Below are 26,846 nucleotides of genomic sequence, written 5' to 3'. Positions count from 1 at the left end.
GTGCCAAACGAGCGACCCCCACCCACAAGGGAGCCTTCTCCCTCTATCCAGCCCCAATTCCTTGCTCCCAGGCAGCGCCTAGGGACACTCCAGCCTCGGCCAAGGGGCATCCAGGGATCTGAAGCCCCTCTGGGGCTGGCAGCCCATGGAGTGCAGGAGTGGGGAGTATGAGATCATGATTTTTGGAAGTCTGAAGTTCTCCCGGGTCCTGCTCCTGCAGACATTAAGTCATTTTCCTGAGGAAGTGCCGTATGACGTCGATCTGGTTACAGGAGTCGGGGTGGAGCCGGGAGCTCCAGCGAGACCACGGCAGAGGTGAGGAGCACGAGTACCAGGACACCCCGTCCTGTCCCTCTGCCACAGGAATGACACTCCAGGGGTCCAAATTCAATACAAATCCTGGTATTTTGAGGTTTCAGATGCCCTAAAATACTCAGTTGAAAGCTTCCAGCACTGGTTTTGATGGAAGAAATCTTTACCCACTTCACCAGGGAAATGTCTTTGACTTCCATGCAGTCAAATATCACAACAACCCTTGGAAACTGGGATTTGACACATTATTTAATGAATAAGGGCAAACGAAAAAAAAAATCTGTGTTTAATGGGATTTGTTACTTATCGTTACCTTTAAAAATACCCCCTCAACTCTACCAAGAACAACAGAACCACTACAGCAGGGTGGGTTTTTCTCTCAACAGTTAAATTTTCTTCATTTAACCAGAACAAGGTTGTTCATTCTCTTCCCAGGCCACAGCACAGGCACACACCCAGTGATGCTGCTGGTGTGCAGCAGCTCCTCTCAGTCATCCACTGGTGACACCAGCCCCTGTGTGGGAGCACTCCCCAGCCCAAGCCGCAGAAGCGCTCGGCATCAGCCCCTCTGGAAAATCTTTTACATCTCTCTATCAGCCTCAGCACCAGCCGAGCAGGAGGCCCAGACCAAGAGCTCCTTTCTGGTTAACAGGACTGCTGTGCTTTATTCCTCTCCCCTAACAGGTTCCCCAGGACCTTGTACTGTGACACACTTCCTTCAGCAGGCAGATGACGATATGTCCAAGGAGAACCTCCTCTCTTGTCTGGTTTACACCTGTAAAAAAACCCTTCAGGCAACCCCAAACCTACCAACCCCGCAATGCAGCACACAACTGTTCCCCTGGTACCTGCCTGGTGCTATCAGCAGTGCCCTCTCATCACCCTTCCCTCTGACTCATTGGCCTCCAAGGTCAAAGATCCAGTGCTTTCCCAAGAACAGCAAAGCCTTCCCCCAATTCCTCTGGAGCCAATTGGGTGGGAAGCCTCAAGGATGTTTTTGTGAAGACAGAACACCAACAGTGTCCCAGACTATAATCAGGCATCTGAGCAAGTTACAGAGGATACGTTCAAGGAAGAAAAGAGTAAGAGAATTTTATATGCACTGCTTTGTCCAAAAAAAGATTATGAAAGGCAGAGCAAAAACTATTTACCGGTCTTAGGGGGAAAATGAAGTACATTTCATTCAGTTAAAGCTGCAGCAGATGTTCAGTATTCGTGTCTGTGCCTGAAGACCTGCTACGTTACGGCTTCTACCCAACGTGAACGTTTGGATCAACCTGGAGAGCTGAGGGTGTACAAAGAGCAGAAGGAAACGCCACAGCTCCTCTCCTAACTAGCACCAAAGAGGTGATTAAAAAACTACAATTTCATGTGAACAGATTTAACAGCCTTTCAGGAGCTCCTCTAGATGTTGCTTCTAGCTGGCAGTTCCCATACTGCTTAGTGAAGATGACTGAAATTATGGCAGTAACAAATAAGAACTTCTCTCTGATACAAAATCTAGCCCAGAGGGCTTCCTTACACAGTAAGCGGACACCTTGTGTAACCAGGGGTGGCATGGTGGCCTCCACAAGCAGCAGCAGCTTGCAGAGAGCCACACAAAAAAAGGGAGCAACACTCCCAAGCTGCCAAGAGGACCAGGAGAAAGACCCAGTTCATTTCTTCTGGAAAAAGCCCATGATGGAGACCTGTTTGTTGGCTCTGTTGGCAGGAGCTGCCCCTTTCTTCAGGCTCTTCCTTTCTTCCTTTGGTTCTCTCTTTGTGGGCAGTGCAGGCTGTTTGTGTGGAGCTGGTGCCTTGGGCTTGGGGAATTCATCCTCGCTGTCCGTGCAGGATTCGCTCTCGTAAACCTTCTCAGTCACTGGTGGAAAGGAGAGGGAAGGGAACAGAGGATGATGATGGTTAAGCCATCTTTATACCAAAGATCTCCCCACCGCAGCCTTCCCAGTGCACTCCTGGAAAGGAACATTTTAGGTTCAAGGAGCATATGTCAGACACAGGAATTAAGTCCATTGCTCAAGGTTAAGCAGTAGGAAATGGCCTCAAGTTGTGCTGGGGGAGGTTCAGGTTGGCTATCAGGGAGAATTCCTTCCTCAGAAGGGCTGTCCAGCCCTGGCACAGCTGCCCGCAGCAGTGGTGGAGTCCCCATCCCTGGAGGGATTTAAAGCTGTGTGGATGTGGCACTTGGGGACAGGGGTCAGTGGTGGCCTTGGCAGTGCTGGGGGAACAGCTAGAGCCAATGACCTTAGAGAGCTGTTCCAACCTCAGTGATCCTGAGATTCTAATTCATATGGCAGAGGCTGACAAGCAGCCATCAGCAAGTGATGAATCTGAAGATCAGAATCGGTAGTTTAGCATTAGACAATGGAACATCTACTTTATGGCTACACCCCATCATTCTGACTTGGTCCGATTCCTACAGGGGCCAAAGCAATCAGACTGTCCAGAAATCCAGGCAAGACAACCTAGAGACAGCCCCGTGCTGCTCTCACCAGCACACTGGACAGCCAGGGAAGAGCCAAGCCGACGTCGCCCATCTCAAGGAGCACAAAACCTTTGGGGCAGCTTCTTTCCACAGAGGTGGCCAAAAAGGGCAAATATAAAGAAATCCTTTATAAAGAACCAACCCAAAGCTGTGTCTGCAATCAGGGACTGTGCCTGAAGGGGATTGCCAGCTCACTGCTGTCAGCGTCCGGCGATGGAAAGCCCAGGGATATAAAACAACGCTCACGGAAATTAAACTGGAGTCAGCTCTGCTGATGAAAGCCACCGTCAGATCCCAGTAAATGTTGTTATATCAGCTTTCCCAGCAGTGCTCTGGGATTCTTCTAGTAAGCCATTTTTCTTTAGCAACTGTATTCTTTTAAACAGATGTCTTAACTTCCCTTCTTCTGGGAAACTGGCTTTCACTTGTATTAATGCATCAAATTAAATAAGGTTTCCTACGTAACCAGAGACCGGGAAGAGGAATGCTATGAAATCCTCCTGGGCAGCACTAGCAGAACCTCAAACAGGGACTGCAAACCCAGCAATCTCCCTTCAGAGGCAACAGGCTTTTCAGGGAGCAGCTTCCACAGACCACTGGGTGAGCTTAAAAACCTTACCCTGTTGTCAGCCCTGTCAGGAATCGCTGGGAACTCCTGAAGCGTGCAGTTAACCCCCTCCAACTGCAGTAACACAGCTTAGATCAACTGCCTTTGGCTGCAATCTCAGCTGAACTTTACAGTTCTGTATTTGCACCAGCTCTGGGTACACAGACACAGTTACTGATGCCCTGCTCACAGCCAGACTCCCTAAATCCCAGTGGCTCAAACGATGGGAGCTCTGAAATGCTGTAACACAGATTTTCCTCCAATGCACGTCGATATTCCCACCTCCAAGCCCATGCATGTCCTTTCAAGCTTTAGGAAGTGTAAGGTAGAATCACACAAGCTTAAACCTCAGTAATTCCCCTTTACTAGAGACTAAGAGCAGGCACTCAATCCATGGATGCCTGTTGATGCCTAGGAATGTGTCTTGTGCTTCACTCCACAAACACTTTAATTGCTCAATTTCCCCCAGGGCTAATCCCTAAATTACTTCCGCTTTTTGACACCAATTCCTTGCTATTGCAGCTATTGTGAAAACCATCACTTAAAATTGTGGAGAAAGATAAAGTACAGCCTCATTCTAATGTTAGGATTTAACATCTCTTAAAACCTAGCCTTGGTTTGAAACAAAAAAAAGACAGCACAGAGAGGGGAAAAAAACCCTATATTTCAAAGAATAACTAAAATTTACATTAGCCTGGGAGATTTGTAAGTTATTTAGCCTTTGAATTATTAGGCCTGTGCATGGAAAAGGTGGGGAATGGAAGGGAGGAGAGGAACTGGACAATAACCAGACAGCAAGTTCTGCACAACAGGCTGGAGGGTTCTTAGCAGAGAAAGCAGCATCTCCTCCCTACCCAGTTCCTCAGTATCCCAGCTCCATCCCTCTCTCCATCCCACAGGATGTGTCTCCCAAAGGGACAGCAGGGGCTTGCAATCCCTTTTCATAAAACGGATATGAACTGTAAAACCACGAGTCTGGATTTTCCAAGGGACTATGAAACCCTGTGGGGGTGAAAAGCAGAGAAAGCAAGGCAATATTCCCAGCCCTGGTCTCACTAGAGAGGCTGAACAGAGGGAGAAGAGCACTATTTGCTGGACGCTGAACCCACAGGAGTCATTCCTGTGCTCTGGACGCAGAGTTTGTGCAACTCAACTCCCCATCTAATGCTACTTTGTTCCCTTTTCCTTCCAAGTGTTTTAATGGTTCTATCTGGGATGGGAGAGCACAACACCCCGTAACGGAATGGGCCAAAGGTGTCGATAACTTTGTGCAAGTCCAATTCTCGGACACGAATCCAGTACTCGGGATCTCAGTCCCCAGTGCAGCCAGCTGCTGAGTGCTACAGCTTTGTGTTTCTTTAAAGGAGACACACCAAGTTAATGGGAAGCAGAAGATGCAGCTCTGCAGACAGGTGCCAACAGACACAGGCTGAGTCCAGGCCAGGCAGCTCCGCCGCTGGGCCAGGAGTGCCCGAGTCTCTCCATGCTCAGCACCACAACAGACCTGCAGAACAGCACCACACCCTCCCCAGCACTGGCTGGGCTCCACTGACATCCCCTCAGCCCCTCCAGCTGGGGAATGAAAGCATCCCATACAATCGAGCTGACAACAGCTTTACAAAGAACACATTCCACGCTCTTCACTATTTAAAGGCTCTAAAAATACCCCCAAAATCCAACAAAACCCAAATGAACATACTCTGAACGTTTGCAGCTCAACTTCAATGTCAGGACATGGAGGAAACAAATACAGTGGTGTTACACAGCTTTCTCCAGGTCACAGGAGGAAGCAGAGTCCAGTCAGGCTGGAATTCAAAGCCTCTGGCTCTCAGGGCTTCCATAGGGACTCTCTTCCCTTCAGAAAGCAAAGTCACCCTTATCAGAAACAGAAACCCTATGAAGTATTTAAGCCCCAACTTATTCCCTGTTTATCTGGGATACCGAAAGTTTCTTTAACATATAATCAAGTTCTTCTGCACAGCTCAGGATTTATCCTCAAAGGAAAAAAAAACCAACGAAGTTATCTCAGCCAGAATTTATCCCAAACCCTAAACCTCCTTCTGTACCATCATTAAAAGCTTGCAGCTTTGCAGAGGCAAGTAAATGAAGGTGGTACTCATGCTGGCAGGAGGAAAGGGAAAAGAACTGAAGGAAAAGATGTGAATAATCAAAAAGGGGAAGGCTTCAGGTACAGCTCTGACTCCCTACCCAGGCCTTTACCAGAGGGGCAGTTACCTCATTCTGGGAGCAGGAGTTCCAAGTGGGATGACAAAGTGATTTTTTGAACCTCTTTCTAAGCCTGGGAGAGGCTGGCCTGTTAAAATGGTCCATAAAGTGAGCTCCAGTGAGTGTAGGGCACAGCCAGTCTTACCCATGCAGCCTTCCTCTTCATCAATAAACATCTTGGATTTCAGCACACGCTTCCGCTTCCTCTTCCTCCCTCCAGCTGAGCCCTGGAGGACATTGCAGCATTGTGAGAAACCAGGAGCTAATTTCTGGCAGTTATCACTCTAATCTGCCCTCACCTCCGTGGATGCAGGCTCCAGTTCAGTTTTCAGAGCAGGTGCAGGTGGTGGAGATGGAGCTCTCTCTTCCTCGGGTGCGGGAGATGGCGGGACATCTGCTAAGAAGAGGAACACCTTGATAGCACGTGGGTCTAATGCTACACGCTGCAGTTCCCAAAGGAAGGAGAGAGGGATAGGATGGGAGAAGTGCGCTGGGGATTTTTGGTAAGCCAAAAAAATCAGTTCCACCAAAGGAAACTTTAAAAACAGGCACAGGAACTGGCATGTTTCAGCTATACATTTCACTTACTTGTTAAAAAGAACAACTGTCATTTGTTTAGAAATTAAAAGAGGCGGGGTGTGGTGAAACAGTTGCTGCCTCACTGGTGGTGCTACACATCCCAAACAATCCATGCTATTAGCTTAACCCAAGAATCAAGTGCAGTATACTGCCACACATCCTAAAAGATTGTTAAGGGACATATCAAGCTTTTATTTGAAAACAAACAAACAAACAAACAAACACCCCCAACAAACCAAACCACTGCGAAAAATGAAGCTGATTCTCTCATTGTTTCATCTCCTTGCTCTCCTCTGGGTTCAAGGACAGGGATACCGGGCTCCATTCAATGCCAAGACTGATCGAACCAGTCCAGGACACCTTCACACATTTTTATGGAGCAAAGCAAGCTCTGGAGCCTCCACCAGCAACGTCAAAGTGAGACAAGCAGGGCTTCAGACCAACAAGCAAGGCAGGGTCACCCTCTCGTGGGGCTGGCAGGGCGACAGAGCTCCATGAGATCCAAGGGAGAAACGCTGCCACGCAAGCCCTCAGATGCGGGGGAGAGCTGGCAAGTGGGGGAACAAACTCCTCCTGTGACCTATTGCTTCATCCCAACCAGGATGTGGCTGGAGCGGACGGTGAGTGCCTGCCTGGCTCCTGCTCGCAGCCCTGCTGGCTCCAGCACCGCCCTCACTCATCCCGCCCGAGCACCGAGTCGGGATCTGGAGCTGTCCCGAGGGATTAGGTCAGTGTGAGCAGCTACGGCTCTGCCAGGCACGCGGCCAGCTGACCTTCGGAGGTTACGAAGGGCTCGAGTTGAAACGGTGCTCGGCTGCCAAGGCCCAATAATAAATTACATTCCTCAGCAAGGACTCGGCCTCCCAACTACTGCAGTAAGCGAGGCACGGGAATGCAAACAGAGTGGGGTAACGTGACTCGGGTTTCACCCTGCTCCAGAGGGCTGGGCTGGCAGCGCTGCGAGGACAGGGCCGAACGAAGGCTCTGCTCCGAGGTGGAAGTGCTGGGTGGCGAGGGGCTGAGGGGGGGCAGAACTCCCCGTATTTATCCCAGCCTCGCAGCAGTGGAGGCCTCCACACACTGGCCTGCCCGGCACCAAACCTGCATCACCACTGCCCAGCCTGGCCTCAGACTTTTGAAATATCTTTAGGAGAGGACAGGCTAGGAGGGTTGAAAACCAGCCTGGTGAAAAGCCTCTGCCATGCTCAAGCAGAGGCTGCTGAAGGCATTGTCAGCGTGCCAGCTCCACTAGATTCCTTGGGGGAAATTTGGGCATTTTTAACGTCCTTCAAACAATTTCCCCCGCTCTTGGCAGGCAGAAGGCACCTTCTCCCCACATCAGAGTGTTTAGGACTACTATCAAGCTCTTTATTACTTTATTGTCCTCTTCTAGCCAACACAGCCCTCTGACATGTGATAACTCCTGAGTCAACCACTAGCTGCTGCCCACAGTTTGCTCAACAGCAACAGCTGCATGAAATGGATACAAGCTGGGCAACTGGATGGACCAAAGATGTAAATCCTGGCTTTGTTTGGTTTGCTCTGACCCTGCCTGGAAAAACTGTGAGAAGCTTTAGTGCTTCTGCTGTGGCTCTCCAAAACCCACGGAGTTTGTAGGTCACAGTGCCACTGAAATCACCCTCCAAAGTGGCTGTAAAACACTTGTCAACACTGCAAAACGCTGCCTGTGTTGGTACAGCTGAAGCTGCCAAACCTCCTGTCCTCTGTGGGCGCATTTGTGGAGTTTATTCTGGCACTGGAAGCAAAACAACCCGCAGTGACTAAGGAACCCTCATACCAATATCACTTCTTAATGAAAAATCATTTAAATGGAGAGGATTGTGCCTTATGCCCTCTCTGTATTTTCAGCGTGGTACAATGTGCTGATGCTGGTGTAAGGAGAGCTTATTTGGGCTACTTTTAGTACATCAAGAGCAGACTAACATAGAACTAGGCAGAAGACCTGCCTGACACAGAAGTGTCCATACAGCGCTTCACATCAGCCATGCATGAGTTTTGCACCCACAAAACCTTGCTAAGTGTGCCTGTCACTCCAGGCCCCATTTTGCTCACTGATGCTGTTGATTCAAGTTGCCCCTGCTCTCTGGAGAAACCTGTTTGCACCTTTCCAAGGATAAATGCTCTTGAAGTCCAGCTGCTGTATATATTATTATTTTTTTTAATTATTTGTTTCATCCAACTCACAGTCTTCTACTTGAATACGGAATATAATATTACCAGTTTGGACTCATTAGAAATATTCCAAACAATTCAAATCTATCTTCTTTCATCTGGTTGGATTTAGGAGGGCAAGTAGCAGGACCAAAGGGATGAGTTCTCTCAATTCTCATTTTCCCTTTTGAAAGGGCAAACTGAGTGATATCCAAATTTCATATGCTGTAATTTGCATAAATTTAAAATTCTAATGCACAACACAAAGAAATAAAGAACAAAGAGGGTTCTGATGACAGAGCAGCAATGGCAGTGACAAAAATCCTCTCCAGTCCCTGACCATCCTCTGGGGGAAGAACTTTTCCCTAATATCCAACCTAAACCTGTCCTGACACAGGTCCAGCTGTTCCCTCAGGTTCTATCCCTGGTCACTAGAGAAAATACAATGGAATAAATGAAACCAGAAGGCATCCCATTCAAAAGCACTAACTGGTCAACACATGCTAAGGTTACGCAGGTATCCCATAGGAGACCAGAGAGTTCTAATATTCCAAACTCCTGCCAGACCTCACTCACAGGATGTGGATAAGCTGAGAGATTCCAGCCCAGCAAGGATGGGCTGATTTCAAAATTCCCTCCTCAGAGCTAAACAACTCGGCTTGTCAGTAGGGGAGTGATGAGGAAATGGAAAGACAAACATTTGAAGAAATAAATACCAAAGAATGTGAGCATCTCTATATAGATATATATTATAGCCAAAGAAGGAGCTTCACACAGGAATGTGACGGAATTAAGGCTGATCACGAAGAACAGCTTCCTGAGAGATTTATCATCCTGAGGAAGTCTAAGAAGTGATACATACTTGATGACAAAGATCACTTGAAATTATGTGGGCAGAAGGGAAACTATGAAAACAGGCCTAATACTGCAAAGATACCAACAGCGGCCACCTCTCCCCTGGCACTGCAGATTTTCCTGATGTCCTGGTTGTTGCCCACGTGCCAGCCACACTAAATGAGAAATCAGCTCTCCTGAGGGACTCCACTTCCTCACCAGTACACCCCATTTGCTGTTTCACCTTCTTTTACTGGAGCTCTACACCAAACCGGTGGTTTCAATTACTTGTCCGTAATGATCCCCATGTTCTTTTCCTGAGCAGCGTGTTGGATGACTGTTCCATTTAGAAAATACTCCCAAGCTCAATTCCAACTTATTTTCCAGTTATCTATATTGAACGGCATTTGTCACCTCAATTATCCAAATTCTTTGGAATCCAGCCCTGCTGTTCCTCATTATAAGCCCAAATCTTGCAATGTTCTGCGCACCCCACTCCTGTCACAGCCACCGAGGAGACGCAGAGTCGCAGCGGATATGGCTCAACCGCTTCGCCTCCAGCTTCCCTATTCTCTCTCTTCTTTTTGGAAGTCTCGCTTCCAACACTGTCTTCCAAACCCTTTCTATAAACAGACAGAATAAAGATACTAAAAATGACCCCGTGAGGAGAGGGAGGTCACTGGTGAGTGTTTCCTCCCCGCACAAACTGGTTCTGACCAGCCCTACGGTTCTGGAAGGCGCGCTATCTTTCACAAGAGATTTGGGAACATCCTTCCCACACGTCAGTGGCACTGGCAGCACACTTGGTGAGGAGACAGCCAGGTCTGAGCTAAGCTAAAACAAAGACTGAATCGCTGAGACATCTCAACTCTATGCCCAAGTGCTTGCAGCACAAACATAAACAGAGAGCTCAAGCTACAGCCATTTCCACGGTCTTTAGTCCTTTAAACTATTCCCTCAATCATTGACCAACAGATTTGGAGAGTAATGTTTTGGAAATCAGACCCCTGACCTAAATGCCGGATTGTTTACAGATCTTTTTACCTTCTTCATCACTGCTGTCAGACTGAAGTTGTTTGATTCGCTTCCTCTTTTTCTTCACATTTTCGGGATCTCCTTCTTCCTCGTCATCCGACCTATCTGTTCTCTTCGTTTTACTGCCACAAAAAGTAAAAGGGAAAAAAAGGAATGAACACCCATTATCTCTCATGTGTGCATGAAAGCATCATGTGTGTTTGGATGAGCACATTCCTGATGCAAGGAAATCAAATGCCTCTTGAAAACATGAGCATCTCGTGCTCCGAACTGTATACTCACTGCACAACCAGGCACAGGCACACGAGCATTTCCAGGCCTCTCATCCTTACCCACATCCAGCTCTCCAAAACAAGGAGGATTTCTTTAGCCCCTCTGCAGTTCAGCCCAGTACCTCACCTCGCCTGGCCACAGCAGCCTGGCAAGAGCGTATTTCTGATCTTGTCTCTTTAGCTCAGGCTCCCAGTGTCCCCAAAAGCATCACTCAGAAGCTCTTTTGACAGACTGCTTGCCACTGACTGACTATGAGGTAGTGTCTCAGAATCCTGGAGCCATTTTTAAAGACTACTGGAAAAATAAAATAGCTTCTTTCTTTTTAATGTTGGCGAGACGTGTCAGACGAACAAGCCTGGAGGCTAAAGGCCCACGTATCCTCAAAGAGCTGGGACAGCCCAAGTGGCCTTCCCAACTCCATGCTGCCAACACCTCCAGGCCCTTGGCTTCTTGGACAAGACTATCAATAAGACGAGCAGTTAGTCTAACTGTGATGGTGGGCTGGGTGGTGTGCTTACCTATTCAGTTAGAAATGGATTGAGACCACCAATTAATTACTCATAGGCCACCAGAGAGCCATCAGACTGTAGTGATTCTTTGTCTCTGTCAGTTTGGGTTGGATTAAACACAAAGGGCTGAATTTAAAATTAACTTGCAGCCTCAGCCCAAAGTAAACCAGTGGCATTGAAAGCAGCCGTACATGAGCTACGGAGATCAACAAGCACAACTTTGTGCTGCAAGCTGTGTACATACAGGCCTGGGAATATCCCACCTTCCCTGCAGGACAGGTGCTCCTGCCAGCCCCCCCCACGCTGCCTGCAGGGTCTCTCCTACAGCTGCTCACAGTGGGAGGTTGTCTCATGGAAAGCCATCCCTTCCCACTGAAGACAACCTGGGCCGTGTCCCTTCCCATATGCAATGGCACCAATGGCCCTGAGGCACCTACAGCAGTAAATGGAAAAGAAACACCAGGAAAAACTCCTGAGATAATTTTAGTCAGGTTTAACACAATTGAGTAGATGGAAACAGGAGGTGAGCCAGCATTGAATGACCAGCCAGCTCCATGCAGGCCGTCCACAAGCAGGTTCACAGGGACCCTGAAAGGCACGACCCACCTCTTCTTGTCCTTTTGTTGAATTCTAGCAGACTCTGTTTTCTTCCCAGGTTTCTCTGCTACAGTATTAGGAGATGACTCTGGTTCTGCTACAGCAACTGAAGGCTTCACCACTTCCTTCTCCTCCTTTGGCTGCTCAGGCACCGAGCTGACTTTGAGTTTATCTGCAAATACACCATTCAAAAAGAACAAACACCAGGCATTCGGTTTGAATGACAACTTACAAAGCAGCTGGCCAGCTCTGTGCACCAAGAATACAGACAACACTACCCATCGTGGATTTAGGGATCTGGACTGCATTAGGGATCTAGACTGGCCAAGCTGTATCAGACATGGGAAAAAGAAGGGTATGCTTAAATTTCTAGGTGATTTTCCACGGTTCTGCTGTTCCTGATGTCAAGCCACGTGTACTGCAGCAGTTAAACTTTGTGGAAGAGGACTGGGAGGCAGTGGCAGGAGATCATCAGTGGGGTCAGAGGCTGCTGGGAGGGCCACGACATTGTGCCAATGCCTTTCTGGGAGTGCTGGAAAACCAGGCTGGCTGCTTCCTTGGGCAAGCGCAAACACCACTGGAACGACAGCTCCCCTATTTATAATCAACAGCAGAAAGCCCAAGGACCCCACTGCTGTTAACTCAGGACTTTCTGGCAATGGTGGAACCTTTGAAGCCAGGAGAGACGTGCATGTAGGGAATAAATCTTACTCCTGGAATCCCACCCTCTCTTCCATACACATAATCATTTCCAGTTCTGCTCAGTTTGCTCCTTCTCCGCAGCCACCTCACAAGTTTCCTTGATGTGCTCCCTGACAGGACTCGTCAGAGAAGAGAACCCCTTTGGGAATGATGGAAATGCATCCACAAAGCCTTCCCCATCACCACTGGGTCACCTTTACCATGCCAGTTTGGGTTTTCAGCACATGAACTTTGGTCTAGGGCTCTTCTCAGACCTTCAGAATTTACTGCAGTTAATTGTAGTGACTGTCCTTAGGCTGAGAGTGTCCTCAGCTCCCTCAGTCTCACCAAAACAGGGACGCAAAGAGTCCCAGCAGGGCTGTGCCTTGTGTGTTCTGTGCTGGAACTGTCCCCTGCAAACTCTGAGAGATGTCTGTTAGAAAGTGAACTTTGCTGTTTACTCTCTCCCAAAATTCCTCTTTGAAGCCTCTTGTACTCACTGTTATGAGGAAATCTTTGAAGAAGGTCCCACAGTCCTTTTCCAATATCTACTTAAAAGCTTCAGCATATTTTCTTTAGACTTGGATAATTCAGAAGGGACTTGAAGAGGCCACCTAGTCCAAACCTCTGCTCAAACAGAAAGGCCACCCCTCACTTTTATTCTCCATTTATTAGTCCTTCAGTTTTCAGGAAAGAAATTAACCCTAAAGGTAATGATGGGCTCCCCAGTGCTGTGTGATGAAAAGCAAGCACCATTAACTTGCCCTGCAAAACAGGTTTTGGCAAACATCACCAATAGCTGATCTTCCAGCCAGGAGAACTCACTTTAAATCAGATTTCTTCTGCACTAAAAATCCTTCCTGAGTTAGTCTGTTCAAATATGTCATTTTAATTGATCTCCCTCCAGCAAGCTTTTTGTCTGAAAAATTCCACTGAAAACTCTTAATTTTTGCCTTAAGAGCTGTGTGCAAAAACATTAACCCCTTCGAGTGCAAAAGAGCAGAAAAACAGTATGGAAAACTATTAGGAAAGAAGGGATATAAAACAAATCCAGTGAGTTTGGTAGTGTGGGGACGGGGAGGAAGAGTTCTGCTCCTTTCTGTATGCCTCCCATCATGGCTCCACTACGAAACACTTGATTCCACTGAATATTTTTTAATTCCTACCCAGCTTAAATAAAATATAATTAAAAAAAAAAAAAAAGAGACTTCAAATAACCCTCAGGTTTGAGGGCTTTCTGGTTTGTTTTTTTTTTCAACTACAACAGGCTGTTTCCTGACCATGATGGCCTCTGAAAACAGAAAAGCACTTACTCATAGCAGCTTTTCCAAAGAAGTTGTTCATGATGTTGTTCTTTGTTGGTGGTTTGCTGCTTGCTGCAGACACCTGGAAGCAAAGAGAGGAATAACCACAGGAATTGTTCCCAGTCCCCAAGATGCACAGCACTGCTTCTGGACAAGCAAAATAATAGATATCATTTGTTCCCACTGCCTTAGATTTTAGCAGCTGTTTTTGGAGAATCTGAAGATACTCACTAGATACTACGTGCATCAAAGGGGCCAGAGTAAGTTACTAAGGACTCTTTGGCCAGGCCTTCAGATCTGGCTTGGGGCACACTCCCATCTGATGCCTGACTGTTACTGAAATAAGTGCTTGGGACTTGGGTCAGCTCCCAGGAGAGAACTGTTCCTTTTGCAAACCATCAGTGCCTCAATTCACAGCGGCCGACAGAGGAAAGAACAGGGATTGGCCAAACCAGGAAGGCTTTATCCAGCTCCTCTGGCACGTAGGCTGTTAGCAGAGAAATATCACTGCTCTATTGCACCAATGCAGCCACCAAAGTAAGAAATCACACACCCCCCCCACACACCCACGCCCACACCACCTAAGGAAGTGCAGCCTCCTAATCCAACTTATTTTCATGCAAATAAAAGGCAAACAGACACTAAAGTTCCCAAAATGTGCACACTTCACCAGTTCTAAACTCCCTATAAAAATCAGAAAAAGGAACTGAAACGTACTCAGCTGTTATAAAAAGGCCAAACCATCCACAGGGACTGTTACCATTTTAACACCCGTTTTGCTGGGCACATTGCTTTAAAAACAATTATACTAATTAAAATGAAAACATAATCCTATCCTGGAAAAACAGCAGTCCAGAAGATAAACAATTTAGTCTTGCACAGGTCAAGCTCTGAAACTTCCCTAACAAACCGAGTTTAAACACCTTGATACTTTTAAGACCTGGGCTTCTCAAGTTTCACCTATTGCTCAAAACAAATCCTTTTAAGCACAATGGAGAGAGCAAGATCCTCAGCTGGTGTGTATACTGGCATAGCTGGGGACAACGCAACAATTGTCTCCATGAGGCAGCTATGCTGGCTTACGCTCGCCGGAGACCCGGCTGACTGGGGAATGTCAAAGTTATGGCAAATACACGTTTGTGGAGAGATCAGGAGCGTGGCATGAGGCGTTTCTGCCCCAGTGACTGCACACAGCCAAACACTTTCAAAGCATCACTGAGCATTCCCAGCGGGACGCGGGTTTAGCACGAGGAGCAGCGCAGGGCTGGCTGAGGTCACTGAGGTGCTGTGAGAGCGGATCACTAACGCCATGAACCCAGGGGCTCTGAGGTAACTTACACCTGGGGCCTCCTTGGCCTCTGTTTTGGCCTCCTTATGTGCGTCCTGGGGTCTGGCCGCTGCTTTGGCTGCAAACATCCCCATGATCCCTTTGTGCTGCTGCGGGGGCGGCTTGGCAGCCGGGGGCCCGTGGCCGTTGACCGCGCTGGCAGCATCGGGGTCCCTTTGCCTCTGGGGACTCTGTGCGGACGCCGGTGCTCGGGAGCGTCAGGCGGCGTCCTGGGCACGGCGGCGGCACAGCGGATGGCACTGAACCTGTGTGACGGAGTGAAAAATCCCATTAGCCTTTCAACTCGGCCATGTTCACCTCGCCTTCCCCCCTCCTGCAGCGCCGCTGCTGCTCCGGGCCTGCGTTCTCCTGTTATGGAAAAAGGAGCAATTTAATCTGTGCATGGGACAAGAAAGAAAGGCTGGCACAGAGCAAGAGACCTCTGATGAAAAGATCAGCTGAACCTGTCAGCAAGAGCCACGGCATTTGCATGTTAAACGAGCTGTGCAGCTTTCCTGGGGGGAAAAGGGCCTTCTCCACACCCAGGCTGGACAGGGAGCAGGCTGCATTTTAGTCCTAATGGGTTATGCTCTCCAAAGCCTGTGGCAGAAGTTGCATGGATGTGTGAGGGTCTAAAACATTTACAGCTTTCCGATGCTGACAAAGCCCACAGCTGCTGCAACAAGTAGACACATTTGGCCAGGTAAAGAAATCCCAGCTGAAACTGAACAACTGAAATGGCTCAGAAGATATCCGTAACACTCTGATTTAACTATACAAAGTCACTTCCATGTAATCGCTGAGACTGAAGGCAGCTCAGCTTATAATGGTCTGAAACGTGATTGTTTGGGGATATGGAGATATAAGAACTAAATGACGTGCTTGCAGTTACAGCAAAATTCACTGACAGTCAGGAATAGCACTTCCCAAAAATAGCTGAACTCTGCTCCCCACTGTGCAAATCACAGGCGACGCTTTCCAGATTTCCCACAGAAATGCCACAAAAGAGCCCAGGCTCACGCCTCCCAGCCCACTGAATTACACAGCATATTTTTATTTGCCTAAGAAATAAAGCAGCCTCCTTCTGCCAGTTCATTTCTGTGCCTCAGCATTAGCTGCTCACGTGCACAGTCCACTTCTACTCCCATCAGGATCTGTATTAGCAAAACAACACCATCTCCACAGCATTCCCAGGCTGCAGCAGCAACCTCTTGACATTCAAACCTTTAAAGGAAGGAAAACAGACATTGAAGAAAAATAATCCCACTCTCCTTTATACTTTCAATCTGTTTTTAACATGGCTAGTGCAGCTCTCAGGGCAGCTTGTGCTCCTACTCCAAACACCACCAACCCTCCAAGTCACAAATATTGTCAATAGTTACACTGACCATGCAGCAGAGCTCAGCTAAACTTCCCACATTCCAAGTCAGCTTGCCTTGATGCTGCTGTGTGACTATAGCTTTATGGGCTTGACCCAAAATTCACTAAATAATCACTGAAAAAACAGGCAATACTTGGCCTATGCTCTGCAAACAAGGAGCTGCTTCTGTTTGGAAAGCTGGCAATGGCAACAGGCATTACACCCTGATAACTGCTATTAATTAGTACATCCTACCATCCCCCCTGTCCTCACAGCAAAGCAGGTCCCATAGAAACACCCAAGAGAACAAAGATCCTTGTCCCAGAGCTGTGAAATATCTGGACTGACAGGGAGGTTCTGTTTGCTACAAGCATCACATAATTAAACTTCTGGCTTTTGCAGGTCCTACAGGAATCTTTTCCCAAGTGTCAAAGGCAAATCCATGCAGCTGACAAGAGAGAGGGAATGTGATCAATTTGTATTTACTTCAGCCAGGTCACAAATGAAGAAGCTGCCATTTTTCTTAGTTTGCTTGGGAAATCCTGCTTCAAAGCTGAATTTACACACAGGCTTCAGAGAGCTGTTTCAGAACCAGGATTATCTAGATGACCTTCTGGATGTTTAAATCCCAAAGGATACAAGTATCCCTAAGGCACAAGTATCACCGTGCTGGGGTGCCTAAGAGCAGACAGAGAGGAAGAAGGCAACTGCAGCCACATGCAGGGCACGTGGCTCCACTGAGGCAGGGTTTTCCAGCACCTTCCAGGGCAGTGACACTCGTGCCCCAAACACACAGCTTCTATTTTCTCTGCCACTCTCTTGTCAACACTTTGGATACAACTACGTTTTTCCTTTCAAATTCTACACTCCTCCTATGACACAAGCTTCAGGCATCCCCCTTTAAACCAGATTGGTCATGGCACTGTGCATCCCCATGACTTCAAGCCGAAGCTGTCATGGTGGGAACAGCACACAAATGAAAAGCTCCAGCTGCCAGGCGCTGCTCAGGAGGGAGGCAGTGACTCCTGAAGACTGCAGCCCCTCCCAGTTCTGCTCCAGTTCCACCACAAAGGACACTTGTGCTGCCTGGGCTGTTTTGTGTGCTTCTCCTAAGTCTCAGAGATCACAGAGTATTCTGAGCAGGAATGAACCCGCAAGGATCAAAGCCCAGCTCCTGGAGAAGGAGCTCCTGCGAGACATCTTCAGAGAGGTGGATGAGCCCAGAAGATGAAAACACAGTTTCACAAAACAGAAAGCAAACTCCTGTTAATGCTTTGCTGAACACATCACTCATGGTTTTATCAGCCTGTTTCGATTTTCTCTTCCTGTGTGGCTGCGAACTGGATTAAAATGGTCATGATTAAGTGTGGCCTGCAAAAGAGAGAAATGTTTCCAGCCACCAGACAAGCAAGGTACTGGAACAGTCTCCCTGCTGGGGTAAGGACCAAGTGAACTAACTGTGAGCTCAGTTTACGAAACCATCACACAACGTGCTCTTTGGGCACTGCTCTGGCAGCACTTTGAGGATATCTTTTCCTAGCTTTCTAAAAATCCAGGCCTGTCCAGTAAGCACTGAAGTGCAACACCAGTCTGGAAGTGCTTCAGAGGAAAAGGGAGACAGGACTCACTTGCTGCAGTGCTGCAGGTTTGTTTTGACGATGTCGTAGTCAGTGTTGTAGAGGGGGGAGCTGTCCTTGAGCAGGGCCTTCTGAATGCTGTACACGTGCACACTGGCAATTGTGGACAGCTTAGACTTCATTGCTGGGAAAAAAGAAGGAAAAACAGCCCTCTGTTAGCACACCCTTCAGGATGCAGAGACTGACAGACTACTCGACAGCAAAACTTGAATGTGAGAAGGTCCAACCGCACCTTCCCCCAATGCTCACTAATGAAGAATTCAAGGTAGCAGACTCCACAAGCCTGTCACGTTTTCCACTACACACTCCTGGTTCTTGCACAACTGAATTACGAGTGATCTCTCTGTGTTTACCTTCAAAACATCCAGTGTTTGGGATCCAGAATATCTGTGTGAGTACCTAGAGCTAAGGCAGAAAGCAGCTGGTCACTGCTCTGCCCCACTGGAACTGCTCTCTGTCACTGGCGCCGTATCCAGCACCACAGTGTCACCCCCACCAGTCTGCTGGAATCAAAACTGTATCTCTTTTATGCTACTTAGACTGCAACCCCCTTGAGACAAGGGCTGGTTTTCAGGAATTCTTTGTTCATTGCTTATATTGTTCTTTCCACAGAGTCCTGGTCTGAGGCTGAGCTTCTAGGCACCGTAAAAATACACACAGCAATCATTTCTTGGGGCCAGTCCTAGACTATGCAGCCCTACTCCCATCACAAATCTCAGCCTCTTCCAAATATAAGTCATACCTTTGGCCTGCCTTCCAATACAAAAACCATAAGCAAGCCTTTCCTCCACAGCAAAACAGAGTGTTACGCAGCACACATAACTCAACAAACACGACACAGAGTAGTTGCACTGCCTGACAATCTCCTGCCCCGAGGAAAACAGCCTGAGCTAGAAATCCACTTCAGATTTCCAAGAGGAAAACAACGCAAGTCTTTCAAACAAAGTGAGGTCATTAGCACAGATCCTTAAGGTCACAAATGCCACAGTGTGTTCTTAAATGCCAAAGATGTTATTTGAAAGTGATGAAGAGCCTGAAGTTGTGTTTCAATTGCTGTGGGTAAGATTTCATCAGCAGGACTAGAGCTGGAAAGATGGTGAGACAATGGACAGTGCAGGAACAATGTTACAATGGGGTTTTTTTTCACCTTTTACTCACAAAAGTGACGTAAATGTCCCATGAGAATGTTTTAGCACCCCCAGGACTCAGGGCAAAGGCCGCAATTGCATTGAACCAATAACCAGAATTACCAGTTTCAGCATTCCTAAGGGCCTGAAGGCTCACAATTGTTCTGAGACACTACCGGGGTATTGTTGTCTCCCTGCTGTCAGTGGCAGGGAGGTGGAAAGGAATCACTGACAAAACGTTCAGAATTTAAAAAAAAAAAAAACAGACTCAAATCACAAGCCTGAAGGTTGAAGCTGTTGGCTCAGATACTCCAAATTCTGAGAAACAGCTGGTACAAAAAGTACACACCTGACCCCAAGAGCCTGGCTGGGCATTTACGTGCAGATGGCAAGTTCTGAGCGTTGCTCATTTTGCAGTTCTTTCAAAGAAAAAGGTTAAAGCCACACGATTTTCCTGGTCTGCTTACCTTCGAGTTTGTCCTCCCTCACTACTGCAACCTTGTGGCACTGGAAAAAATAAACACACGGCAATCTTAGAATCCGAGGTTGTATGCAAGACTGCTATTTTCAGTTATTGAGTAAGAAAGTCTACTGATTATTATAGCACAGAACACTGCCAATGCCTTTAAACACTCATCAGCCACTAGCTTTTAAAGCTCTGCCATCCCGCTTTCCAGTTGCACAGATACCCCTAAAGAAAGCCCCTGTCCTCCACTCCTGACTGTGGGAGGCGAGATGCAGATGAAACAAAGCCTTAACAACTGTGCAGCAGAAGCAAAGGGGACGGGCAGCTGCTGGAGACCTGCCCCAGGAGCCCACAGCACCCCTGCACACTTGGAATGCCAGGGCACTTGAGCACAGCAATCTGTAGCCCAGACATGGCACCAGGGAAGCAAAACACCGTGAAAATTAAGCATTAATTTAAAAGCCAGGAATGGGTGTTTCTGGAAAAGTGCTCTCTGGCCAGTCTTCTCTACCTGCTCCAGGACATTTAACAGGCTGTGGTTAATACTGGGAGGATCCAAACACAGGCTAAAAACCTGTGTTCAACAGATACCACAGGCCTGTCTGAAATCAGAGAAAATCCCGTTAAATTTGGGCTATAAACATGACACTGCCTGTGCAGCTTTAATTAAATACATCCCATTATACAGAACTAATGCAGTAAATAATTACCTTCCATTTCAGACAGATCTGGAGACTGAAAGACAGTATTTCATGTACATGAACCAGGTTATTACTCAGGAGAACAAAAAAAAGGTTTGTTGGGTTCTTTTCCAATCTACAACTAAAAGCCAGGACACCCTGAGATTTACTATTCCTACAAGAAGACTGGATCATATTGTAAGAGATATTTGTGTATTTGAAAACACTTAGTGGGATGTCAAAGGCATTTAGTGTTTGGCTCTTAAATTTGACTGGGGGCAAAGGGGAACAGACACTGAATTCATTTTCTCATCTTCTTTTAAAAACCTCTGGGGTATCTGCCTGAAGTTTCAGCTGACACTCCTGAAAATCTGACAAGCAAAATGCATTAAGCAGCAATTCCTCTGCTTAATAATCAGAAGCACTTTAAATATAAAATACTGTTCATAAATTCATATTTCTTTTGTTTACCAGGATTAGAAAGTTGCTTTGATTAGGCAACAAAAGAGTTAAGTGGCAAGAAAACATAGGCAAGTGAGAGGGTAAATAAAGCCTGGCAGTCTCGGCCCCTCACTGTAGAAAGCAGCAAGGAAAGCGGAGCAGTGCTTAAGGAGGAGTACCGCAGAGGGATTTCCATCCCCTCTCCCTTCAGGAGTGTGCAGCTGGATCCACAGCATTCCGGCTACACCTACTGCCAGCAGGCAGCAGTGCAGGGCTCCCAGCAAGCCAGGGCTGACCTGCAGCTCTCCCAGCCCTTCCCACCCAAACCTCCCGGGCCACCCAGCCCAGGGACCTGAAGCCTCCCGTGGGTCACCCCTAGCCCTGGCGTGGCTCCACACCCCTGCACCCGCAGCGATCCCTTCTGAGCAGGCACTCACGCTCCAGCATCCAACTCAAAATAACAGGGCACAAAAGTCACCTTCCTAGAGTTCCCCTTGGTAGATCTAGTGGAAGGTTCCCTGCCCGTGCCAGGGGATTGGAAGGAGATGAGCTTTGAAGTCCTTCCCAACCCAAGCCAAGCAGTGATACTGTAATCTTATTTTAGAAATACACAAGCTGCTAAGACAAGAGTTAAAAAATAATTATGGGTTCCTACGTCAGAAGTCACCTGGTTGTTTCAAATACATCAAATATAATAGTACAGGTTGACAATCCCCTGGCCAGTCCTAATGAGCCAAGAGACTCGTTATTTCCAAAGAAATCAGGGAAAAACCTGTTAAACTTGGGCTGTAAATGTGACACTACTTGTGCCACTTTAAATACATATATTCCATCATACAGAACTAATGCAATAAATAATTACCTTCCATTTCAGACAGATCTGGAGACTGAAAGACAATATTCCATGCATGTGAACCCATTTATTATTCAGGAGGACAAAAAAAAAAAGGTTTGTTGGGTTCTTTTCCAATCTACAACTAAAAGCCAGGACACCCTGAGATTTACTATTCCTACAAGAAGACTGGATCATATTGTAAGAGATATTTGTGTATTTGAAAACACTTAGTGGGATGTCAAAGGCATTTAGTGTTTGGCTCTTAAATTTGACTGGGGGCAAAGGGGAACAGACACTGAATTTTCTCATCTTCTTTTAAAAACCTCTGGGGTATCTGCCTGAAGTTTTAGCTGACACTCCTGAAAATCTGACAAGCAAAATGCATTAAGCAGCAATTCCTCTGCTTAATAATCAGAAGCACTTTAAATATAAAGTACTGTTCATAAATTCATGTTTCTTTTGTTTACCAGGATTAGAAAGCCTGTTTAATTAACAAGACCACTTCAACTGTACATTTGCTGTTCTATCTGTTATTACTCCATGCTACAGGAGTTCCAGGCTCCCTCCAAACACTTGTCAGACACTTCCACGCCACAGCAGATCCTGGGACGTGGATAGGTTGATCTCAGAAGGGCCCCTCCATGAGGTTTTGTAATCTTTGCTGCCCAACAGCAGCGAGAGGATTGAGATGAGGGGTAACAGGGTCTAAGTTAATCAGTTAAGAAACTGGGTGCGTTATTCAGTCCTGTGTTCCCAAACTGATCTTTCCTGCCCATTGTGTGCACGCTGGGACAGGCACTGAACCTTATCTTGTACCTGTCCAGAAGCCCTGGCACACTGTGGCTCCTGCTGGAAAAAGCCAGGCCAGCTTTTGACCCCAAGATCACAACGCAAGGCGGAAGAGGCGCCACAACAAAGGGTTCACTCTGAGAAGTGAAACACTCACAACATGTCCGTTCTGGAGGAGGTTTCCTGCTACTAAGTAGGTGACGTGAAGCTGAGCTCCTGAGTTCTCCTTCCGTTTCCTCTCCACATAATCATAGAGCATTCTGCACAAAAGGAACCAGCGTTAACCACCGAAGGAAAGAGCTGCGGCCACCCTCCCATGGAGCCCACGTCAAACAAAGAGCAAAGCCAGCCTGACATGGAAACTTGCCACACAAGCACAGTTATTTTCCCCAGGATTCATTTAATCTCCCTGAGAGCCTTCCTCCCCTGCCACTGTGGAGAACCCAGTCCAACCATTACAGAAACCAAAGGGCAAATACATTTCATAGTGGGTCCCACAGCCTCTGGGCAGCTTGTTCCAAGGTCTCCCCTCCAGAAAGGCATTTCTGAAACCCCTGAGAGGAACTGGAGGCTTTTTGGTACATCATCAGGTGTATATGTACCATCCCAGCCACATCCACACGTGGGGCCATCAGGAACAGGAGGGAAGAGCGTGACTAGGACTGGGCTGAGCCTCAAGCTTCCAGCTCCCACTCACACCACTGATCTATGACGAGGTTACAGTCATTTTTATTCTTCAAAATATAAGACCAGGCTACAGATTAGTGCCAAATTTGGGGAATTGCAGCTGACTTCTCATCCTTCACACATTGCCCAGCAAGCCTGGCAGACAGTCAGGCACACGGAGTAACACAACTGACTGTGCCTGAGAAGACAGGCAGGGTTTTTAAGTACTTCCTGAGGAATCATTTCAATATGCTCACCACGATGATGGAAACAGGAATTAACAAGGAATTAACAGGAATTGACTGCGCTCTGGGGGATGCAGTGACACCTACTGTTTGGCCTGGTTGACGTGGACTCCCAGCGTGTAGCTCAGCCATTTGTACGTCACCTGGAACAAGGGAAAACCCAACAAACCACTTCAATAACAAAACCTTGGCCTCTCAATTCGATCAATCTCCCATCTCTGCCTCATTGGTCAATTGAATTCTTTAGATAGCCTCCTCCCTTCCAAGAATCCCGTGGCAAAAGTGAGAGCACACGGACACCTGTGAGTCAGTGAGTACACTGAATTCCTGAGACCTGTCCCAAAAGGTGTGCTGGGCAACTTCTGCCCCCCGCTCCTGTCCCGGGGACACGGGGATCTCCAGCTGCACCAGTGTGCCAAACATTAGGATCTTAGGGCTGGAATCACAGCCCTGCCCTGCCTTGCTGTATCATCTTGACCAGGTACATCTCTGACACCTGTTTCTCCTCCTGCTCTGCCCTTTTAAACCAAGCCCCAGGTTGTGTAAAACACAACAATTAAATTGTTGTTTTTCTAGATTTTTCTTGGAACAAGCTACAAAGCCACAGGCAGCTCATGTTCACACAACCACTTTGTCAGACAAGATGCACCACCTTTGCTGCACCATTTGCTAGGCAAAACCTATTTTATTTTAATTTAATTTAATTTTCTTTCCAAATAAGTTTTTTAAAAATAAAATTTGAAAGGAACAGACCCACGCAGAAAAAACCATCAGCTTTCTGAACTGCCTTCAAAACAGTTAAGGAAGGGGGGAAGAGAGGAGGAGGAACAGGGGGAGAGGAGGAAGAGAGGGGAGAAGAAAGAGGAAATGGGAGATGAAGGAGGAAGGAGGGGAGAAGAAAAGGGAAGGAGAGAGAAAGAAAGGGGAAGAATAGAGAAGAGAAGGAAAGAGGAGGAAAGGAAAGGGGGCAGCGGAAGGAAGAGGGTGGGAAAGGAGGAAGCGGTGGAAGGAGGAGGAAGAGGGGGCAGAGAAGGAAGGGGGGAAGGAGGAGGGAGGAGAAGGAAGGGGCAGAGAAAGGAACGGGCGCCGCGGGACTCACGACGCGGTTCTGGTCGGTGACGAACTCGTCGATGTTCTCCAGGTACAGCTCGTCCGCCATGGCCGGGCCGGGCCCGAGCTTCCCGCGCGCCCCAGCGCCGCGCGCGCGCCGCCGCCATGGCAACGGCCCCGCCGCCGACGGCGGCCGCGCGGGGACACGGGGCGGCGGGAACGCGCGCGGACGGGGAACGGGCGCGGGCAGCGGGAGCGGCCGGCATGGCACCCGGTGCCCCGGGCGGGGGGACAGCGTGGGCATCGGCCACAGCTTGGACTCGATGGCCTCAGAGCTCTTCTCCAACCTAATTAATTCTGTGCTTTTGTCAAACACGTCTCTTCCGCACGCTGCAGGGACCTCCCGGAGCCGCTCCTCCCCGCTGGATTGTATTCCCAGCAGAAATCTGGTGTGTTGAAGCCCCCACGGGAACAGGGACTGGCCATGGTGGGGCTTCTCATCTGCCTCTTCGTCCTGGTTGGGTGTGTACCTGGGTCCCACCTGGATACCTGTCCTGTCGGCCTTCCCCTGATCCTTACCCATCACCTCTCCACCCTTCCTTCCATCACCGGTTGGACTCGATAAAAATAGAATAGAATAGAATAGAATAGAATAGAATAGAATAGAATAGAATAGAATAGAATAGAATAGAATAGAATAGAATGCTGCTTCTTAGATTTGGGGAAAACCAACCTGTAACAGCTGATAACTGGCAGCAAGAAGCAGCAATTCCGAAACAGACCTGCTCCAGTCATGAGAGGGTCAGCGGCTCCGCAGAGCTTGGGAGCGGCCCAACAGCAGCGGCAGCTCGAGTGTCTGCAAACGCACCGGCCCCGTGTCCGGCACGGGCAGCACATTTCCGAAGGAAGGGTCCCTCCTCATGCAGTTCCCTGTCCGAGGCGGCAGGTGACAGCGGGACACCGCGCTCGCCCGGCAGCCGCGGCGCGGCCCGCTGGAAGGGCCAGGGAGCTGCGTCGCTGCTCGGCCTGCGCGGGCAGAGCGCCCGGGCGGACCCTGCGCGCCTCCAGCGGCGGCGGGACAGCGGCGGGACACGGACACGGCTGTGCCTGACAGCGCCGCGGAAAGCATCCATGGAGCGGGCGAGGAATGCCGCCACCGCAGCGGGGGGAGAGCCCTCCAAGAGCGTCCAGTCCAATCTGTCTCCAGCGCTGCCAAGGCCACCGCTAACCCATGTCCCCAAGTACCACATCCACGCGGCTTTAAATCCCTCCAGGGAGGGGGCCTCACCCGGAGAGCTCTTTCCATGAAGGAACTTTCCGTAATATCCTACCTAAACCTCCCCTGGCACAACTTGAGGCCGTTTCCTCTTGTCCTCTCACTTGTTCCTTAGGAGGAGAGATGGTCCCACTCCCCTTCATCCCCCTGCTCAGTCAGCATCAGCATCTCTGAAAACAGGTGCCAGAAGGAGCTGAGCAAGCTGAAAAAGATCCAATTATCAGCAAATATCTGGGGTTTGGTTGAGCAGGGTTGCATGACCCCAGGAGCAACTGTGCTCTTGCTCCAGCAGGCACAGAGCCCCAAGGAAGAACCTCTGGCTGGGGAGTGCAGCAGTGATGCCACCCCAGGGTGGCCACGTCCGTCAGGAGTGTCCCTTGCCCTGGGCGAAGTCACTCACTCCGTGAGAACTCCAAGCGGATGCAGATCCTCACTTGAACACAACAGTTTTTTACCTGGCAAAGGTCAGGGAAGGAAATTGAACACGTGTGATAAGTGTTAAAATAAACTCACGGTGGCCCCGTGCAGGAGTGTTTCTCTAGGGCTCACAATGGCATTACTCAGCTGGCACTGGCTTTGTTTTGCTGGTAACAAAATGATCCACATCCTCTTCCTCCTGTGTCCCAGGCACCTTCTGTCACACTCCTGTTGTCTCTTTTTCTTCATTTCGCTGTAGTTATTCTCATGCTGTGACATTCCTGGCTTGACATTTTGGTCTGGTTTATGGAAGGAGTGTGCAAGTCCTAAATGCATTACTCATCTTTTTGTTGTTTTAGGTCTCTTTTCATCTTTTGTTTTTTCTTCCTTAAGTTTTCTGCTTTGAGATTTCTGGATGATTTCCTGGCCTGGGCTAATGTGCCTGATAACTGTAAAATTACACTTTTCACCCTCAGGGCACAGTGTGTGTTGGTACTGCAGGTTGGCTTAAGGGTACGAATGGGTGTGAGAGGTAAGAATTCTCTAGCTGAGGATTTCTTTCCTCTGTATTAAGATGCTTTGGGATCTGGATCTGGTCTCACTCACACGTGCTTTATACTCTGAGGGAGCTATGTGGGCTGAAGTTGAAACAGGAGAGGTTCAGACTGGACATAAGGAGAAGCTATTAGAATCACAGATGGGTTTGGGTTGGAAGGGGCCTAAAGACCATCTTGTTCCACTCCCCTGCCATGGGCAGGGACACCTTCCACTAGACCAGGTTGCTCCTGATCTCCTTGGTAAAATATTTTAAGGTCCTTTAAAGTGGACTTGCTTTGTTCTCTTTCTTCCTCTGTTGTGCCAGCTCTGAAGTTTCAGCGCCAGCTCCTCTGAGGTGTGAAAAGCAGAGTCAACAAAG

At 48.2% G+C, this 26,846-nt stretch overlaps 1 protein-coding gene and 1 long non-coding RNA gene across 2 annotated transcripts; one reads left to right on the top strand and one right to left on the bottom strand.

The window, feature by feature from the left end:
* Positions 1-540: 540 nt before the first annotated feature.
* Positions 541-24,391, bottom strand: POLD3 (DNA polymerase delta 3, accessory subunit). Its single transcript, XM_010413288.3, is given in 13 exon segments — positions 541-2,173; positions 5,776-5,857; positions 5,930-6,024; positions 10,260-10,372; positions 11,639-11,801; positions 13,624-13,696; positions 14,953-15,143; positions 15,146-15,207; positions 17,930-18,062; positions 19,533-19,572; positions 22,434-22,536; positions 23,275-23,330; positions 24,287-24,391. Coding segments are annotated over 13 exon segments (1,377 nt in total). The 5' UTR covers positions 24,347-24,391; the 3' UTR covers positions 541-1,967.
* Positions 24,249-26,284, top strand: LOC120410413. Its single transcript, XR_005602538.1, has 2 exons — positions 24,249-24,328; positions 24,634-26,284. It is a non-coding gene; the product is annotated as an uncharacterized LOC120410413 (long non-coding RNA).
* Positions 26,285-26,846: the final 562 nt, after the last annotated feature.

The sequence above is a fragment of the Corvus cornix genome, chromosome 1 (assembly GCF_000738735.6).
Source record: "Corvus cornix cornix isolate S_Up_H32 chromosome 1, ASM73873v5, whole genome shotgun sequence".
Lineage (NCBI taxonomy): Eukaryota > Metazoa > Chordata > Aves > Passeriformes > Corvidae > Corvus > Corvus cornix.
The sequence above is the reverse complement of the archived record's forward strand: the minus strand, read 5'-3'. Positions and strand labels throughout refer to the sequence as shown.